A 14,966-nucleotide genomic window follows, 5' to 3' on the forward strand; every position below is an offset into this window, starting at 1 on the left:
GCTAATAGAGGCCCTTCATTCAAGGCTGATTAGAGGCCAGTGCTCTGCAGCTTTGTGTATCTGCAGATGGGTTAATGTTGTTCTTTCCTGCCAGATCAAACACAAGTCACTATCGAAGGTCTGCAGCCCACAGTTGAGTATATGGTCAGTGTCTACGCTCAGAATCAGAACGGAGAGAGCCTCCCCTTGGTTGAGACAGCTGTCACCAGTACGTATTTCACTTCACGGTAACAAAACAAATGTTATTTATTAATGTCTGAATCTACCGTGCAGCACCACATCCCCAGTGAAAGCCAGTGGCAGGTGCCTAGTCTCCAGGAAAATGCAAGGTGGTCTGCCCTGTGATAAGTACCATGCACCTAAATTGCAGACGCTGGCAAAAATGCAGTCCCTCTCCCTCCAACACTGGCAAAATGCAATTCCCCACTCCATCAAAATGCTGTGCTTCTGATTTTCTTTCACTAAAGCTGCAAAATCTTCTTGGGTTTTGTTTGCTGTCAGCCAATCAGTGGAAAAAATGTGCAAAGATCTCCTTTCTGGAGCTAGGTGGCAAAGGTGATTACTGTTAAGGGACCGGACTTGGTTTGGGAGCACTTGCACGTGCAAAGGGAGTAAAGGGAACCACATGAGTTATCAAGAACTTGAGATGAAGCACTGCAAAAGAAAGGAGAGCTCAGCCTTTGAATTGCTATATTTGCCTGGACAAAACAGCAGTACTGCTGGACACAAAGAGGAGGCAAGAAAGAACATGTAACTGGGAGGGTTCTCTCTGATGTAAAGTGCCTTTTTCAGAGACGCCTCTGGGGTAGGGATTTGCATGCACGTTATTCGCTTGCTCAGGCTTGTATTCAAAAGCACAGCTCAGCCCCAGATACTTAACAGAGTTGTCCTAAAGACAACAGGAGCTTCTCTGAAACTTTGCAGAGACGGGAAAAAGAGTCCACATCAATTTCAAGCCAACAAATTCCTGGACAAAAAACACCTTTGCCAACTAGAAAATGTACAAAATTCGGGACTAATATAACATGGCAAATAAAAAGTTGAAATCTTATAGAAAAAGATAACTTGGATCCAATATAAAAATGATATGCCAGATCCCTCCCATTTTGTGTAACAAATGGGTATAGCTCTGTGGTAGCCACATCAGAATTCTGTGGAGCGAGGCTCGCTTACCTTGCTCTCTAGCACTGAGCTCCAACCTCACTAGGAAAATCCAATGAATTGGTCTAATTAGGAAGTGTGTGAATTGCCCAGTTGCACCTGTGGACATTCCCTGTGCACTCAATACAAAGCTGAAAAGTTTGTTTCTAACTGATTTTAAAATGTAATATACCGAGTAATTTGCTTTCTTGATAAGTGTGTGTTAATTGGATTTTAATTTATGAAAGAAAATAATGGGACTGATTCTCCTTGGACTGGCACTTTGCACAGCAGCTTCCAATAGTGAAAAGCAAATGCAGCATGAATCCAAACTTACCGAGTCAGGTGGGTTGTCTGGCTGCTTTTAGCACTAGGAACCAGTTACTGGCTCTGATGGTAGAAATGGACTTTAAATTCCCATTCATTTTATTTCTCTTGACCACTTTAAGGTAGCTTAATGCTGCTAGAGTTGTGTAAAAGGGGTTTCAGTGCCAAGGGGACTGAAACACAGGTAAGGATTGGTGTCCTGGCTGCTTTGAAGGTGGTAATGTAAGTCCTTTTGGTTTCAATAAGGCAATGATTGCCTTCCTGCTGTCTGGCACCTGCGAACTCTCAGCCTTACTCTGCACGTGTGTAAGTAAGCGTGTGTGCAAGGTGCAGCACAGAGGAGAATCAAATACTCCCTCTCCCGCGCAAAACCGAAAACTGCTTTGCATGTAATAGAAATGCTTTTTATTTTCCTCACCCACAACCTGCTTTTTATCACATAACCTCTTACCGTTAATTTGCCTAACAGACATTGACCGCCCTAAAGGACTAACATTCACTGAGGTGGATGTTGATTCCATCAAAATTGCTTGGGAAAGCCCGCAGGGGCAAGTCACCAGGTACAGGGTGACCTACTCAAGCCCTGAGGATGGAATCCATGAGCTATTGCCGGCCCCAGGTGGCGAAGAAGACACTGCTGAGCTGCATGGCCTCAGGCCAGGTTCTGAGTACACTATCAATATCGTTGCCATATACGATGACATGGAGAGCCTGCCCCTCACTGGGACCCAGTCCACAGGTACACCTTTAACTACACCACCCAGCAGGCCGTGGCAGCAGTGGCTTCTGCCCTGTTGGGTAAAGTGTGCTTCCATGCGCAACTAGTGCTCTGTGCCGGGAAAGCCCCAGGGGCAGCCAAGGGGATGTGATTGCTCTTGAGAGATGGCTTCGTTGGCGCTGGAGAGCTGGCTGCAAGTGGAGTCAGCCTACATGCACATTAGGGAAGGCAGGGAATGGAGGAAAGATCAGCAGGATGGAAGGAGCAGATTCTAAAGGAAGGAGGGATGTTACCTTATAGCTGCCTCTCAGTCCCCAAGTGGATCAGCAATGTCCGGTCCCTAGTCATGTAACCTAATTCATGGTGAATCACCCTCTCACAATGCTCTTGTCTTGTCTTTAGGATATGGGGCCCCTGCAAGCAGAGGCAGTTACCAATAACTGGGAGATTAGGGCAGTTTTCATCCCCCAGGGTCCTCGCTGGTGGATGGAGCACAAGATCAGCACAAAGGGCTAGGAGATTGCTTAACCCTCAGGTCTCACAGAGCCTCCAGATCCTTCACTGGCACTGCCCTAAGGACTACAGCCCATGTGCATGCCCACACCCTGTGCTCACATCACCTCCACAAGAAGAGGACACGCTCCATTCAGGAGAGACCCTTATGTGCCAGTCTGATCCAACTCCAAGTAGAATACATTTAAATTTCCTTTGTGAAAAAGGAAAAGGAAGCTAATAGCTTGAGATAAAAATTACTTCCAGCAATGTGGAATCTATTGCAAAGCTTCCAGCATTACCAGATGTGTCTTTATTACAAAGGTAGCACCTTTGTAATAAAGCTGTACCGTTATTTGTGAATGAAAAGTTGGCACTATAGTTCCAGGTGTGTAATGAAGACAGTACAGGTTGCTATGCTAAACTGAAGCAAACTGCTGTAAAAAAAAGTCAGCCCGTGAAACAGGTGGCTGACTACCTGCCACAAATGCAAATATAGTAACTTTTAAAACCCATGCTCTGTGGGTTTACCCTTTGTGGGCTGTTCAAAAGCATATTTGAAGTCTCTCACGGGCTTCAGATAGAGCTCCGAGCAGAGCAACAATGGAGAATTATCTTGTATTTCCACTCTGTAAAACTAGAAAACTTGACAGCAATATGCCGATAGCGAGCACTATGGTAAGGTGTATTTTTCCCGTGTTTACAGCCCAAGGATTACCAATAGTAAGGCAAGAAAATGTTTCAATGGGTGCTTCTTTTTTTTAAGCTGATGTTTATTTTTTTAAAGATATCAGATGTGTTAGCTCATGAACAGGCTCTCGTGTGATGAGCCTTATGGCCACCACAGCTCTGCTTTTCCATTGCCTTGCTCTCTGTGTAGTAATTTACACTTGTGTAAGTGGCTGTAAAGTGCTTCCCTTCTGCATTTGCAGTATTTTATCTTTGCGATTCCTGAGCCTGCTTCCTCCTTTTGTAAACCATCCATCGTATTTTAGAAATCAACAGAGATAGGCAAGTGAAGCAGGACTAAACTATTAGCTGTATGATGAAAAGCAGAGACAGGCAGAAGAATTAAAACAGACTGGCCTACCGCAGATTTAAGCACCTCCCAAAGACTTCACCTTATATCACAGCAAGTGTCATTACTCACCTAACTTCAGGGAGCACTGAGATCTCCTTATTTCTCATGAAAGGTGTTACTGTAGATTTGAGAATCTCCTCCTGAATACCTTGTGCCCTTCCACGGGGCTTTATGCCTGTGTTTGCAGAAGGCGCACCACTTTCCTGCCCATGTATTTCAGCCTGTCTCGTGTTCAGGAGAGAATATTGTTTTATCCATGACTGTCTTCTTTAAACTAACCATATGTCAATCTGGATTTTTGCAGCAATTCCACCTCCAACAAACCTGAAGTTTACTCAGGTAACTCCTACCAGCCTTACTGTCAACTGGAATGCACCAAACGTTCGCCTCACTGGCTACAGAGTCAGAGTCAACCCCAAAGAAAAGACTGGTCCTATGAAAGAAATCAACCTTTCTCCGGACAGTACATCTGCTGTTGTGTCTGGATTAATGGTAACTCTGCTCTTTGTGGAATGCAGACTGTGTTGTGGGAGGAAGATGTTAGGAGAAGTTTAAGCAATTTCAAATTCCTGGGTCAGGAACCTCAGCTGGAGTAGATCATTACAGCTCCTAAGGGTCTGACTCTGTTTGAAGTCTGACTAGCCATCAGCTCTAATTACTCATTTACCATGGTTTTTAAAAGGCAAGGAATTGGCCTGCTGAATCTGCATTCTTTCCCCTTCCTCATTTAGCACAGAGAGATCGGATGCCTTAATGAAATTCAAATTATCAGGTTCATAATCAACAGTAACAGTAAAATGCTTTTATTCATCTTTCACAAAAGAGGTCAGATAAAGCGACCTAACGTAGAAGTTGTCAAGCTGTGATATGGGAGCTCTGGCAGTCTGTTGCCTATTTTTAAGACATGTGCAAGAAGTAAGTAAAAAATGCAAGTCTTCTGTGAGTAGGCTTAAATTTGCTATATAGCCATCTTCTCCACTGGAAACATTTCAGGAGTTCCTGAACTGGGAAAGGCTGAAAATCACTGCTTTTATGGTTCCCGCTATCTTAAAAATTTACTTATCTGTTTTTAAGGAATTTTATGAATCATTTTCAAAAATGAGCCTTAGAAAACATTCTAATCTAAGTGGACTCCTGGTCTGATGCAGTCAAGGACTAAAGACCACACTGTAACTTCCACCATTCTCTTTTCTTCGCAGCAAGAGCCCCTTATCATAGCAAATGGCATCCATTAACCCCAGGAAAAACAGGATGTAAATTAGGTTTTTCTGAAGAATCAGCTTTGAAGCACAGATTCCAAAATGAGGGATCACAGATAAGCTTCTTCCAGGATTTCCTCTGCTGCGGGGTGTGCACATGTGCACTACTAGTGTTATCAACAGCACTGTTTATCAGGGTTCATGTCTACTCTTTTATTACAGCTGGAAATAATTAGAACTATCCCATCGATGCTTCACTGATTTGAGTTATTTTAAGATGTCATACTTCAGTAACGGGTGACCAAGAAATGTGGCTCCACCAAACACTGAATGAGAGCAGGAGTATTTCCCACTGTGCCAGGTCCTTCTCATAACATGGTATATAACTTTGTCCATTCTAGGTAGCAACCAAGTATGAAGTGAGCGTGTATGCCCTGAAGGACTCTCTGACCAGCCGACCAGCCCAGGGGGTGGTCACCACTCTTGAAAGTAAGTAGTCACCCTCCACAAATGAGCAATTAGTCCTGTGCTGGGTGCAGAGGCCGAGATCTTGTTCTGTGTTGAAAGTAGGGCTCTATAAAAAGCTCCAGCAAAGGCCTTCACAAGCGCTTAGCTGGGCAGGTTCAGAATCCCCACAGTACTGACAGGAGATCTTTTCCTTCTGGTGCAGATGTTAGTCCCCCTCGCAGGGCCCGTGTGACAGATGCCACTGAGACAACCATCACCATTACCTGGAGAACCAAGACTGAGACCATCACTGGCTTTCAAGTTGATGCTGTCCCAGCGAGTGGCCAGAACCCCATTCAAAGGACCATCAGCCCTGATGTTAGGAGTTACACTATCACTGGTAAGTGAGGTGAGGGGCTTCTGCAGGTTCAGGAGCTTCTGGGTTCATATCAGAACATACACTGAGTTCTTGTTTAGTAGTTGAATTTCCTTGATAAGAAACAATGTAGGAACAAAAGGTAAGAAAATAGATCTGAGTCATAGAGACTAGTCTCGTAGGAAGAAGTTGTTGAAAGACATTCTGATGTCCCTTTTAGATGGCTTCCTCAGATTAGCTAACATTTACATTTCAACTTCATTTTAGGCTTGCAGCCTGGCAATGACTACAAGATCTACCTTTACACTCTGAACGAGAACGCACGCAGTTCCCCAGTAGTGATTGATGCCTCCACTGGTAATGATCTGACTTTTCTCCTGATGCTAACACATAGTAATCACACATGGTCAGGCAGAATTTGTCTTTATCTGATCATATATAATATTTACTGTGACTTACAGCAGTAGGCTTTACTCCTGAGTTTGAAAAGGATGTCAGAAGATGTAGTTCAGGTGAAGAATACGCTTGCCTTTACTTCATTTGACTTGTTTCCCTTTGTTTTCACCTAGCCATCGACGCTCCTTCTAACCTGCGCTTCCTTACAACCACAAGCAACTCCCTCCTGATCACCTGGCAGCCTCCACGAGCCAAGATCACAGGCTACATCATCAGATATGAGAAACCTGGCTCACCAGCCAAGGAGGTTCTGCCTCGCCCTCGGCCCGGCACCACCGAGGCTACTATTACTGGTACTTGTCTCTGGTTTGTTTGTGAGCTCTTCACCTGAAACACTTAAATTTGAAGAGAGAGGGGGAAGGCCTAATTATAAAACGTGTTGATGGTCAGCTAAGACAAAGACAAAATTTTGTTCCTTTCTTGTGGTTTCTAGTGACAGACAGCAGTTTTATAAGCACAGCTGTCCTACAAACACACTTTTCTGATCAGAGCAACCATCAGGTTTGAACAATCCACAGATGTTTGTTTCCACTGCCACCACAACCGTCATTCATTCAAGGAAAAAAGCCCATGACTCTGGCACGCCATCAGTCACACATTCTGAAGACTCGTTATGTTTTGTGTCTGCAGTGTCCATGATCCCAGCTGACATGGTCAGATTTCAAACTCCCTCTGAGGAGCAGGAGGCCAGACTCTTTGTACCGTCCTAAAAACCTCAGCTCCGAAACGTGCATACCCACTCTATAGCCATACCCACCTCTCGTTCTGCCTTAGATCCCACACAAAATCATAAAAGAAAAGCAGCTCTTAAATTTAAGATTGTTCTATGCGTTTCCTCCCTCCCTAGGTTTGGAACCAGGAACTGAATACATCATCTACATCATTGCTGTGAAGAACAATCAGAAGAGTGAACCGCTGGTTGGCAGAAAAAGGACAGGTAAAACAAAGCTCTGCATTGTTGTGTGCCAACAGGCGATGATGTCTTCCACTTGGGGAATACAATCTCAGGACTGAAATAATAATGTTATTTAAAATACCCTGTTCACACCATTCGGCCACACCTTTTTTTATGAATCAAATAAGCTTTGTAAGGAAGTTTTCCTTTCTAGGATGCAGGAGGTAAGATTATGAAGTTACGTGAATCACATTTAGCTGTGTTTGAACACTAAAAACAGAATAACCTGCTTGGTGCTTGATTCTTGCCTGGGTACCTAATTGATAATTAAATTAGGGTTAACACTCACACTTGCATATAGCACATGATGACATCAAAAGGCAGAATCTATTCATTTGTTGCCTGTTGCATTTCTCTTAATTTATGCCCTCCACAGCATGAGATTGAGATACCTGTAGCAAGCAAAATCCAGCTGTATATCCGAATGTGACCCAGGAGCAAGTTTCTTACTGCATAGCAGTGATTTTTCTTAAACTGATAGCCTGTAACTATCTCTTGTAATCACTTCTTCTCAATTTGGGCAGTGGTGGCTTCTTTGGGTTGCAGTGTTCAAAAGTGTTGCTCAGCTGTATGAAAATTTCATACCAACACACTTCTTATGCCTATGTATGAAAGATATATATTTATATAGTATATAAATATATAGAAGGGTAGAAAATACCTTCACAATCACAGTGAGGTCATAAAAAGTGTGTTGCGTTTTAGGATGATTGCTAATCTTTGATGTATGGAGTGGTGTACAGCATCCCCGCTAGCTGTTTAATTTACCATCGTTAATTTGCCATGCTTTGCTTTATGGCTTCTAACCTTTCTTTGGCTAGATGAGCTTCCCACGTTGATTACCAGACCGCACCCCAACCAACCCGACATTCTCGACGTACCTTCCATTGACGAGGGGACCCCTTACCTCACAAACAATAGGTATGACAATGGAAACGGTATCCAACTTCCAGGCACCTCTGGGCACCCACAGACAATAGGGCACCAGGGTCAACAAGTCTTCTTTGAGGAGCATGGCTACAGACGGCCTGTACCCACTACGGCAACTCCCCTTAGGCCGGGGTCAAGACGGCAACCGCCAAACGTAGACGAAGCGATTGAAATCCCTGGGTACCAAGTGCCTATCGTAGTCGAACCTTCATACCCTCACTCCCGTGGGCCCAGGCGCAACGACACCACAGGTCAAGAAGCTCTTTCTCAGACAACCATCTCTTGGAGGCCGTTGCTGGAAAGCTCCGAATACATCATCTCATGTCAGCCAGTCAGCCAGGATGAAGATACTCTGCAGGTAACTGAACTGTCTTAGCACAGGAACAGCGTTAGCCTCATCTGTGGCAGCAGACGTCTCTTGGGAGTGTGTCCCTTAGCTGTGTCCCCATCTCATGGGGGTTAAGAGGGGCAGTCAGAGTTGGCTTAAAGAGTCTTTTTAGCATGTAGCTTAGAGTAGGATAAATGCCTCCCTCCTCTCTTTCATGGAGAAGGCTACAGGTTAAAACTGCTAAAACAGAAAGCCCTTGAAATGCTGCCAGCATCACCATTTCACCAGGGAAGGGGGCAGTCAGGAAGATGACTGGGAGTTTCAAAGACCGAGGTGCTGCTTCTCCAGGCCAAAGACTCCCTTAGCCCTTCTCCTTTGTCTCCCTTGGTTTCTGTTTCCCTGAAATAAGGGTAATAAAGTATCCCTCATGAACCATAGTCCAGAGTAGTCAAGTTTAACTTGGTAACATTTGAAGTTCTCAGAATGTCTAAGGGGGATGGGCTGGCTCCATCATGGTATAGAGATGTCAACCTAAACACCCTGTCTGTCCTATGGGTGGGGTGATGCCTAAGGAGTAATCACTCTTCCTTTGCCGGTGACTTGGCATTGCCTTTTGTTGCAGTTCAGGGTTCCTGGCACTTCCTCCAGTGCTACGCTCACTGGTCTTACAAGAGGGGCCACCTACAACATCATAGTGGAAGCCCTGAAAGATCACCGGAGACAAAAGGTGCTGGAAGAGGTGGTCACAGTTGGCAATACTGGTAAGTAAAAGCTTTATGGAGCCTGGGTAAACCGTTGCTGTCCCTGTCTTGTTGCCCTTACTCAAGACAACCTACCTGGTGCCCAGGCTCGAGAATAGTTCAGGAAGGAGACTTTTCCTAACACGGAGACTTCATCGCAGGATGCTAGGACAAGTGATTTGTGAAGTCCGCTGAAATGGGATAACTAACTGCCACACCGATGGCGTGACCAGAGCTGTTCTGGTCTGTTGTCTGTTCATGAAGAATGTGCTCCTGTAGGGTCAGTGCCTGAGAGAGACCAAGAGGTCTGGTATTTAGTGCTCTCAAAGGAAGTCAGGGATCACGCTGGTGTTGCAGATTCCTGCCCAGCAGTGAAGATCTGCTGTCACAGTAACACATCATGCTTATGGGAAGGAGCCAGTGGCCAGCTCAACTGTTCTGTCAGTCATTTGCCACATTTGTTATCCAGCTGTCAGCTATCCAGCAGCACCGCTAGACCGTTCTGAAGGTCCAGCAGCAGGACAGGCTGCCTGCAGAGATGCTGATTAAGGACAAACAGGCAGCTCATAGAAGCCATGTGACTAACCACAAGTACTTGTGGTCAGAGACGCAACTTGCTGCAGCTGGAAAGCCCAGAGCCCACACACACCCTAAGGGACCTGGGCTTTGCTATTACCAGTACAAGGATCTGGTCAACAATTCTTTTTCTCTCCCTCCATCTCCTCCTGGGTGTATTTTGAGGACAAAAAGAAGAGGAGGGCAGGATAGGAGACGAGGAAATGAAGAGTTAAGGATTTGCGTTGTCCACCCATTAGGTGTCTCCATGTGGGTCCCTACTCCCTCCACTTCCCTGGGAAAACAAGGCTCTTTCTCCCCTTCCAGCACCCGAATCGCCTTATGTCTGTCACAGACTGAACAGAGGGCATTAACTCTTGACCCTGGTCATCACACACTGAACTGGTGGTTGTAAAACACCCATTTTTCAATCAAGGCGCACACCTAAGGTGGAAATCTGTACACAACAGCATGGCTATAAGGCCGGGTCCCCTTCTTCCATCCTCCTGCCATGAGCTAGAGTCTGAAGTGCCCAAAAAACAGTGCACATGCAGCTACCAACCTCCTGCTGTTCCCCAGCATCGCACAGCACGTTTCTCTTACAAACCGGCTCAGTCAAGTTGCTGCTCTCTAGCAGCAAATGCAAAAACTCACACTAGCTCGAAACTTGGCAAGTCAAAATGAAAATAGCCTTCATGTCAGGTTTTTTTTTTATCATTCGACTGCTCTGACACATGCAAATGGAAAATAAATCACAGGGAGTCTGGACTGCTGACAGAACCATCAAGTATATGCCCATGGGGTAGCTCCATTACTGCCAGTATATTGTAAGAAGAAAAAAAAAGCATGTATTCGGTGAAAATTCTCCTGTCTTTCAGTAGTTCCTATTGCTGTGTGTGATGCCTGTTTCTCTTTTTTTTTTTTTTTTTTCGTTCCAGTGTCTGAAGGACTAAACCAGCCAGCTGACGATACCTGCTTTGATACTTACACTGGCTCCTTCTATTCCATTGGCGAGGAATGGGAGCGGTTGTCTGAAACTGGCTTTAAACTCTGGTGCCAGTGTTTAGGCTTTGGCAGTGGTCATTTCAGATGCGATTCTTCTAGTGAGTAGCTTGCTTTTCACCATCCCTGTCTCTAAACTCCCTGGGCACTAATAGCATGTTTGTCAGAACCAACCTGATCCAAACATGATGCAAACGATTGCAGACTCCTAAGTTTTTAAACCAAATCAGTGTTTTGCATCATGAGAAGTGATGGAAAACTTTGGTTACGTCTGAGCTGTGCAGCTTATCTAGTATTGCCATTCCCTGCCGCAGCAGCAATCGATGTTGTAGTGATAAGTAATGACTTTTTCACCAAAGTTAAATGTTTGCTGTATTTTCCTTACCCTTGCCAGGTGGAGAAGTGAGATAGGCAAGATGCCTAAGTGACAATATCTGAGTAGCCATTTAAGAAGACAGTTTTGAGTATTAAATTATGGTTGAATTTTCATCTCCCTAATTACATACATCGTTGCATTGGGCCAGACAGAACTTCTCTGGATTGCAGTGGGCATTACAGCAAGTACAGTCTGTTTGGCATTGCAGGCAACCCTCTGCAAAGCATCTTGTGGAACCAGTTTTCTAATTTCGTCAGCTGCTTTTTGAAGCTCTGTCAAGCAGGCAACACCTCTGCCGGGGCACTAAGTTTTATTCCTTGCAGGACTGTGGTTTACATGGAAGAATATCAAACTTCACATAAGGGAATGGAACAAACATCTGTGATTGAGGGGTCAACACAGCACATATCCAACTAATTTAAATTGTGCTTTTAAATTGTGGAATAAGCTGAGTGAAGAGAGTATTTCTGCAATTTGCATGGATTCAGAGGAGTGACTGCAGGGAAGACAGTTGTTTTACAGGACTAATATTTATATTTCATCGTTTGATACACAGGGCTTACCCATTGTGTTTTACAGTCTCTGTGATATGGTTTTACTGCATATTTGCTCAGAAAAGAGCACTTAAAATATTTTTCTCTCCCTTCTTGCCCCATGTCTATTAAATTCCCTTTCATTTCTCTTCCTCTCCTATTAGCCAGCCCTCCTCCTCCCCTCCCCACTCTTCGTCACATCCTACTTACTCTTTTCCAAAGAGCCTCTAGCCATTTCTTGGAGCTGTAACAGTCCTCAGCAGTTAAAAGCTGCAGGAACTGAACCCATTTCCAGCAGGAAACCATTTCCACCTTGGGACTTACGTGAGCTGAAAAGATTCTTTCTCCTACCCCTCTGTTGGTTCCTGAGACAACACCAAGCTGTTCTCCTCCCGCTGTGTCATTGCAGCGTGGGGAATAACTCCTGCATCTCTTGTTCCCCTGCCTTCTCCAGAGTGGTGCCACGATAATGGTGTAAACTACAAGATTGGGGAGAAGTGGGACCGGCAGGGGGAGAATGGCCAAATGATGAGCTGTACCTGCCTTGGAAATGGAAAAGGAGAATTCAAGTGTGAACCTCGTAAGTCTCCTTATGATGTTAATTTAGTTGAACTTCCATTCAGGAAGTTTCAGCTTCTCAGGGCTGTTCCCATTAAGGTCCTGCCACCGGGGCAGGCAGAGTATCAGTGCGTCTGATTCAATGACAGATTGAACCTGTTCTCACAAGAGCTGAAGGCATAAAACTCGCATTCCCAAGCTTAAAAAGAAGAAAACCCTCTCTTGTTAGCTAAGGTTGCAGCACACTCAGCATCTCTCTGCCTTTGGCACTGGAGCTGCGCAGGAGGGCCACGACACTGCACTAAGTGGTGTGGATTACCCTCATCAGTAACACAGGACTTTTCTGCAGGGCCTGTCCCCTGAAGATCCTCTAGTCTTCACACTATGAATTAAACTGCATTGCTCTTGTCAGGCAAACACCTTCATGTTCTAGTTTAAAGTGTCTGGAGAGCTATAAAAATGACTGACGTTCCCCCTCCTGGTTGGTGAGCCTCTGGTCAAAGAGGGAAGAGCGTACTGGCCAGAGGCTCCTGTTCAGCTCACTGAGCTGCTCTGAGAGTACTTAAAGCCAAGCACAAGCCATGAACTGAGCTCTGCCTGTCCCTCCACAGATGAGACCACGTGCTACGATGATGGGAAAATGTACCAAGTTGGAGAGCAGTGGCAGAAGGAGTACTTCGGGGCCATCTGCTCCTGCACTTGTTATGGAGGACAGCAGGTAAGCAGGAGGGACTTTGCGTGCTGAATGGAGGGAAATGAAGAGAGGCGGCTGCGCTGGAGTGCAGTCCTATGTCTTCTGGGTTTCGGGTCAGATGGTGTCTAATGCCTGGCCAAAACAGGCCCATATAAGAAGAAAAAGAATTGGTATGAACCTTACTGGTGGTGGTGGAGCTGTACCCGCTTGTATGAATACTGACAGCTCCTCGGCCAGCTGCGTCAGCATGGTCTGACCGGCACATTCTGTTTTTCTAGGGCTGGCGTTGTGACAACTGCCGCAGACCCAGCGTGGAGGTGGCCCCCGAAGGCTCTGCTGGCCATACCTACACACAGTATACACAGAGATACCACCAGGCCACAAACACCGTGAGTACGCTTTCCTTCTCTGCCCACCCTTACTGGGAGTCGGGTCATAGTCATCGGCACAGATACGTGGGGTCTGTAGAGGGCTCAGGGTAGAAGAGCAGCATGTAACTCTTCTGCTTGGTCAGAAGTGCATGATAGCCACTCATCCAGCCAGCCATCGCTCTGCACAGCACAGAACGTAACGCTCGAGCTCACACTTCCACACACAGTGCCCAGTGCCACACTCACGTCAGCGGGACGTCTCCCTTACTAGTGCTGGGATGCGGCTGCATGCTGTGGCTGCGGCGGTAGTGCATGCAGTGATTTCCTAGTCTTCACTTGCTGCTGTAAACCAGCTGTGTGCTTTGTGCTGAGAAAGCTGAACGGCTGCACGGGCTGGCAACAATTCTCAGCCCAAACCACACCGCAGAAGTGTCCGTCCTTACAGGACAGAGCGCTAACTGATTTCCTTCCCTCCTGACAGAACGTCAACTGCCCAATTGAGTGTTTCATGCCCCTAGATGTACAGGCAGACACACAACATCCACGGGGAAAGTAACATCCAGCAAGACTTCTTGCGGCAATGGCAACAGACAAACCAAAGTATAAATACCTATCTATCTGCCACGATTTACCATCCAAACTGGAGTGATGCTAGCCAAACTGCATCTTTTGAGAATGGCCCTCTGCTCTGGAGCCATTTTCCCAGCTTAAGCTCAACTCACAGCTTCTCCAAATGCCACTCTTGGAGTGTTTCAGACTTTTCTCATGATTGATAGCGATTGCCTTGTTTTTGCTCCAAGTGTTGAATACCAGTCAGTATTTTCAAATTTAAAGAAAAAGGGGGGAGATGCTAAATCACAAAGCGGTGGGGGATCAAAATACTAAGGGTGAGGGAGCATGTAGAAATTCAAGGTTCCCGTGCCATGCAAAGAACATTGGAGTACTGAAGTTTAGCAACAGGAAAGTCCACCAAACACTTCTGCTTTCACATAAGCGTGCAGCCAGCAATAAGATAGGAACAGCAAATCCAATCACTGTGATATTTAAAATATGCACAGTCCTAATTCTTTCTCGATGATCCTAGTATTTTTCTAGCTGTATCTTTATATCTCATACTGTTATTTATCAGTTTTGTTCCCCTGACCTTCAAGTGTTTTTATATGGGAATAAAATGTATTGAAGACACTTAGTATGCAGTTGACAAAGAGGAATTTGGTGTAATTATGATCAGTGATTATTTTTATACTGTAAGTGCCAAAGCTTTACTACTGTGGAAAAGAAAAAAACAACTCTTTTAATAAAAAGATTTACAAACCAGACATGTAGTTTAAGTGCTTCTCTTTGCTACCGTGGAATCTAGGATGAAGATTATTATTCTGAGCTGGAGTAACATTGCCTTGAAACAAGATGGAACAAACATCTCCATGAAGCATGAAGTAAACCTCAAGAGAATATTTGTAGAGCAGTTTGTTAATTAAAGACTTCCAGCTGCACCCCCTGCCCCAGTAGAAGGCAGAGACACTCTGAGTATGTATGCCGTGCTTCAGGAGGCAGAGGCTTGCTTTGTGGGAATAGGTGGAGGAGAGAAAAGGGGGAGGGAAAGGAAAATATTCCCTGCTTTGCACATTAACTGAGGCAAAGAGATGGTCCTCAATCCAGCCAGACACTTCAACACCTAGAATCAAATA

At 45.3% G+C, this 14,966-nt stretch overlaps 1 protein-coding gene across 3 annotated transcripts in view; it reads left to right on the plus strand.

Annotated features, from left to right (window-relative positions):
* The window catches only part of FN1 (fibronectin 1), a 54,621-nt gene extending 40,024 nt beyond the window's left edge, over window positions 1-14,597 (plus strand). The window contains exons 31-45 of one of the 3 annotated variants that reach the window (XM_074593575.1): window positions 95-208; window positions 1,937-2,206; window positions 4,063-4,250; window positions 5,359-5,446; window positions 5,628-5,804; window positions 6,048-6,137; window positions 6,350-6,529; window positions 7,084-7,173; window positions 8,013-8,479; window positions 9,072-9,210; window positions 10,683-10,847; window positions 12,110-12,235; window positions 12,825-12,931; window positions 13,186-13,296; window positions 13,760-14,597. In XM_074593575.1, the coding sequence (XP_074449676.1) occupies window positions 95-208; window positions 1,937-2,206; window positions 4,063-4,250; window positions 5,359-5,446; window positions 5,628-5,804; window positions 6,048-6,137; window positions 6,350-6,529; window positions 7,084-7,173; window positions 8,013-8,479; window positions 9,072-9,210; window positions 10,683-10,847; window positions 12,110-12,235; window positions 12,825-12,931; window positions 13,186-13,296; window positions 13,760-13,834 (2,387 nt within the window). In that variant the 3' untranslated portion in view covers window positions 13,835-14,597. The remainder of the gene's footprint in view (window positions 1-94; window positions 209-1,936; window positions 2,207-4,062; window positions 4,251-5,358; window positions 5,447-5,627; window positions 5,805-6,047; window positions 6,138-6,349; window positions 6,530-7,083; window positions 7,174-8,012; window positions 8,480-9,071; window positions 9,211-10,682; window positions 10,848-12,109; window positions 12,236-12,824; window positions 12,932-13,185; window positions 13,297-13,759) is intronic. The other 2 variants (XM_074593576.1, XM_074593574.1) reach the window with 2 other exon arrangements.
* Window positions 14,598-14,966: the final 369 nt, after the last annotated feature.

This window comes from Larus michahellis, chromosome 7, assembly GCF_964199755.1.
Source record: "Larus michahellis chromosome 7, bLarMic1.1, whole genome shotgun sequence".
Taxonomy (NCBI): Eukaryota; Metazoa; Chordata; class Aves; order Charadriiformes; family Laridae; genus Larus; species Larus michahellis.